Source organism: Montipora foliosa, unplaced genomic scaffold (assembly GCF_036669935.1).
Source record: "Montipora foliosa isolate CH-2021 unplaced genomic scaffold, ASM3666993v2 scaffold_442, whole genome shotgun sequence".
Lineage (NCBI taxonomy): Eukaryota > Metazoa > Cnidaria > Anthozoa > Scleractinia > Acroporidae > Montipora > Montipora foliosa.
Window position 1 is genome coordinate 172,654 of NW_027179748.1, and position 4,550 is coordinate 177,203.

At 39.6% G+C, this 4,550-nt stretch overlaps 1 protein-coding gene across 1 annotated transcript; it reads right to left on the minus strand.

Annotated features, from left to right (window-relative positions):
- Positions 1-236: 236 nt before the first annotated feature.
- LOC137989161 (uncharacterized) lies at positions 237-3,135 on the minus strand. Its single transcript, XM_068835020.1, has 2 exons — positions 2,729-3,135; positions 237-2,437 (listed from the first exon to the last, which is right to left on the minus strand). The coding sequence occupies exons 1-2, from the start codon at positions 3,063-3,065 to the stop codon at positions 870-872; spliced, it is 1,905 nt and encodes a 634-aa protein (XP_068691121.1). The 5' UTR covers positions 3,066-3,135; the 3' UTR covers positions 237-869.
- Positions 3,136-4,550: the final 1,415 nt, after the last annotated feature.

The window sequence follows — 4,550 nt, forward strand, 5'->3', positions numbered from 1 at the left end:
GACACACAAAGCGAATTAAAATGGTTGATTTTCAGCCAGGTTGGGACTTGCTAACTTGATGCCAGGGCGTGAAATCGAAAATGTCGTTTTTCTCGGAAATACCGAAATATTTAAGGGAAGAAAACGCTGGGCGTTTTAAGTTTTACTGAGGCCTACTTATATACAAAAGTAGGGCGAATTGAAATTTTTAAGTCTTACCGGACTATATTTGAATTTTGTGGGCATTTGCTCTTAAGGCGGGACTTAACCTAAAAAAATGCGACTTTTTACAATGATTTCTAACTCCTAAGGTTTGAATTCAAACCATACAAAACCATATATCAATGGAAAGCTTGTGAACCAAAGATTTTAGAAATAAGCAAGATTTTAAAATTGATGCTATGTATAACCTCATATGGTCAATAATTGTGACCCCATACTGCGCATGACCTGAGTGTACTTGAGAAAAGATATTTTGTCACAGGTTTTCTGAAATCTTGAGCTTTTTAACTCAGTATAAAGTACAGAAGCTATACTTTTGGATGAGCATAGAACTTTTTTATCAAATAAATATTTTGGATACAGCACTAACTTAAAGTGAACCCAATTTTTCAGGGTCAATATTAGTGCTATTTTTCCATGTAACTTTTACAGAATTAAACATAAAGAAAAACTCTATGCTCATCCCAGAAGAAACTTTAAAAGCAATAAACACTCAAAATTTCAAGTCAATTGGTAAAATCCTTCAAGAGATATCCTTTCTCAAAGTCGGAAAAAGCAAATTCGGAGAAAAACTGATTTAAAGTTGGAACAAATTACATTAAGAATAATAATAGGAGTTACGTTGCATTAAAGGCATGCATTTCAATTAATTTGTCCATTTCAAAAAGTTAGAAGCCCCCTGCTTCATATGTTGTATCCTCAGCCTCCCTGAGGGCTTCTTCTCTGCGGGTTCGCAGAAGCTGTGCTCCTTGCCGGCGCTTCTTCTCTTTTGCAGAAGCCTGCAAGTCAGATTTCTTGACTCGCCTGTTGTCCTTTTTCGCTGATGCCTTTTTTGTAAACAATCCAGCTGGAATCGAGAGTCTTTCCATCACCCTCACTCTGCTTGCAGCTCCACTGTGAAAGTGACAAACGGCGGATGCCACAGCACAACGGATCACCTTAGCGCCATGGTGTTTGTGTTTTGGACAACGAGCCCAAACCGTTGAATTAATACACTCATTGCGGTTTTGTGTTGCACCACGTACACACCTTTCAAGTAGCCTTGTTTCACTCAAGGTCATGAAGGTTGGGCGCAACAAATCAAAAAATACCTCAGGCAAACAGTCGTCTGCATTGAAGGTTGATGTTCCGGTTTCAATGTCTTGCTGCCATTTACACCATGAAGACTCACCAACCGGACAGAAGCGGTGTTGTTTGGCAGGATCTGGAGAATGCACACTGTGGTGAAGGATAGCAATGATGTTTTTCTTCATGGTGTAAACAACAACATTGACTTCTCTCTCAGTTGGATTTGCCTTTGTCAGAGTATTTTGCCTGATAGCCAGTCCATAATACTTTTGGAGACGTTTAATCCGACCCTCTGTTAGGCGACCCCGCCCGCCAATAGGTTTTCCATCAGACAGTTTACCTTTGGTGGTAGCTTTTAAGTTCATTAGATGCTTCCCCATTCGTTTTTGGACGTGCCCGACACAATCAAGTTTTTCAACCTTGCACCCGTCATATGTGTTTTCAACAGCATTAAAGGCCTTACTGTCGCCATCAGAAACCATCCACCTGTACCTTAGGTTGTGTCGCTCTATGGATCTGCTCCATAAAACTGTAGCACCCTCCGCTTCCATTGCAGGTGAGCTGCCATTAAAGTTTATGTCACAGTCATTTGACGCAAGGTGCTCAGTTTGCCATTCCTCAAATTCTTCATCGCTCTGACACTTGGACTTCTTAAGCGAACATTTTTTGCATTCCTTGGAAAGGACATGGTAGTCAAGTACCTCTCCAGTGTCCACTGCTATGGCAAAGACTACACCAGTTAAGGATGTGAATCCTCTTTTGGCCCATGTGCCATCAAAAGACACTGCCACATCCAAAATGACATCACTACTCAACTGTGCATTTTCCTTTAAAATATGGGCATGTACCCTTTGCCCTGCTGCTCTCATCTCATTCTCAACTTCAGTCTCCAAAGCTTCCAGAATGGTGTCAACTTGTTTGTGGTAAGCAGGCTCAGATAAACATGGCATGTTCATTATACTGCAGAAAGTCACAAGTCCTTCATATCCACCTCCTGTTTCAAGGGAATGGTAAACTGCACGCCGATTTACATCAAAGGACTGCCCTCTCTTAGTTATAGTAGACGACGTTTTAAGTGGTGTAGCATTCAGGCATGTGTTGCACTCCACTGAGAGGTCTGACATTAATCCATTTCTCCCAGAAGGGTTTTCCTTTACAGTTAAATGGCCTACAAGAAGTCAAGGGGATTGACTACAATTAAAACAAAATTACTTGTTCATTAACATTTGAATTTGTTTACTGAGTGCATAATGCTAAAACATGATTGATTATTTTAAATTTATCTGAATCATTCTTCAAATAACAATAATTAATTGTAAAGGATAATTCTCTCCCAGGGAATCATCTCCATCTAAAATAACTGAACACAGCTTATACTGCAAGATATGCCATGTCTATTAAAAAGCAATGAGCGATGAAACACTTGACAGAGGTAACACTTTATGTCATTGTTTCTCACCTTGGTTCCAGTCAATGGATGCATGAGCTTCGGACAGTGCTGAAGACAACTTCTTGAGGTCTATTAGCCTATATCCCTCTCCCTCGCATGCCATTTCATCATCAAAACATTCTGAATTACTGTCAGAGGTATCTTCTGGCTTCATTTTTAGCCGAGATGCACTAGGAGATTGATCAAGTTCAGAATCTGATGAAGGTTGTTCACATGGAGTTGTCTTGGGAACTCCACTTTCATCCGGCGGCATTTTCTTCGCTTTTTTCGCGTACCTCTGGACTCCAGCGAAAGGTTTTCCTTTCCTTTTCTTTCTGTAAACATTTTTCTTCTTTTTTCCAGACATTTTGGGTAAAAATACCGCTGTTAGAAAGCTATTTCTCGTTCTCTTAGTCTCCACTGTTGCGACAACACGTTTCTTCGATAAATTTTCGATCCCATGAGGTCTTTGACAGACTGACACTTCATGTAATAGGTCATGAGGTTTCCTTACAGAAATGGATAAGGATTTGAAGGAATTGGATGGACTGCAGGGACAGAAATCGATATGAAAACAAATGATGCTACTTTGCGTTGCCATGGAAACCGAAACTATTTTTCCACCGCACTACTTAAAACGCTTCGCTAGTACCGAAATAGCGCAAACTTAGCTCTAAAACACTTGCCATAGTATTCGTATATGCCAGAAGTGTACAATCATGAAAAAACAAAAATATCGACATTTACATTTAAGCAAGTTGTTAAGAAGTTTCTTTGCTTTTCTTGTACTTGGTTTTGCTAGTTTGAATTAATTAGTCTGGGATTAATTGTTAGAATAGTTGCTTAGTCGCTCTTTAAGCAAGTTGTTTAAGGAGTGTCTGCCTTTCATTTACTTGTTTTGCTGGTGTGATTGTGTATTTATCTTACCTATTAGTACCTTTTAGACAATTTGTTTAAAGGGTCTATTTATTGCCTTCTTCGTGTGATATTTGCTTGTTTCATTTTTTGGGTGATTTCCTATATATAGTGTGTTAAATATATTTTTTGAATATTTGACAATATTATTAGCATATTAGTGTGATATATCTAGTTGAAAATCTTGGTTAGAAAAATTTAGGTCCGGACCCATGAAAAAAGCAGTACGGACTCATAACTTTTGTAAAGAAACATTGTGGAAACTCCAGTGTTTCTTTACAAAAGTTATGGGTCTGTACCGCTTTTTTGACGGGTCCGGACCTAAATTTTTCTGTCGTGTAAACAGCCTTTTAATCTTAGTTTATTTTAAAAGTATCTTGCACTGTTAATTTATATACATTTTCATAACGGTTTCTGGCTTCACTTGAGTGTGTATCCTTGCCTCTAAAACCCCAGACAGGGTTTAGAACACATGAGAGTTTGAAATTCCGTGGCAAATGAACGTTATAGACTATATATAGGAGAAAGGAACACACACTGTGCATTTTTACCTTTCGATACACCCATCGGAAAAATTGGGTTTTGCCCTGAGCAGGACTCGAACCCACGCCTCCCTGATTACTAGTCGGGCATGCTAAGCCACTACACCATCAAGGCTACCACCCTGGGAACGCAGCAGATTAATGAGGTGACCTGGCAGCATGGGGATCCCTAGGGCCCAACTTTCCTTCACTTGAGTGTGTATCCTTGCCTCTGAAACCCCAGACAGGGGTGGGTCGGGGATGTTTTGTAGAAGGCTGTCAGCGTTACACATCGAGTGTTTGGAAAGTTAACATCGTCTTTTTCCAGTGGCACAATCTTTGAATATTTCATTATTAGGACATCTTGTTTCTGTCTGTCGTAGTTTTGAATCTTTGACGGGTGATTTCACTAGTTC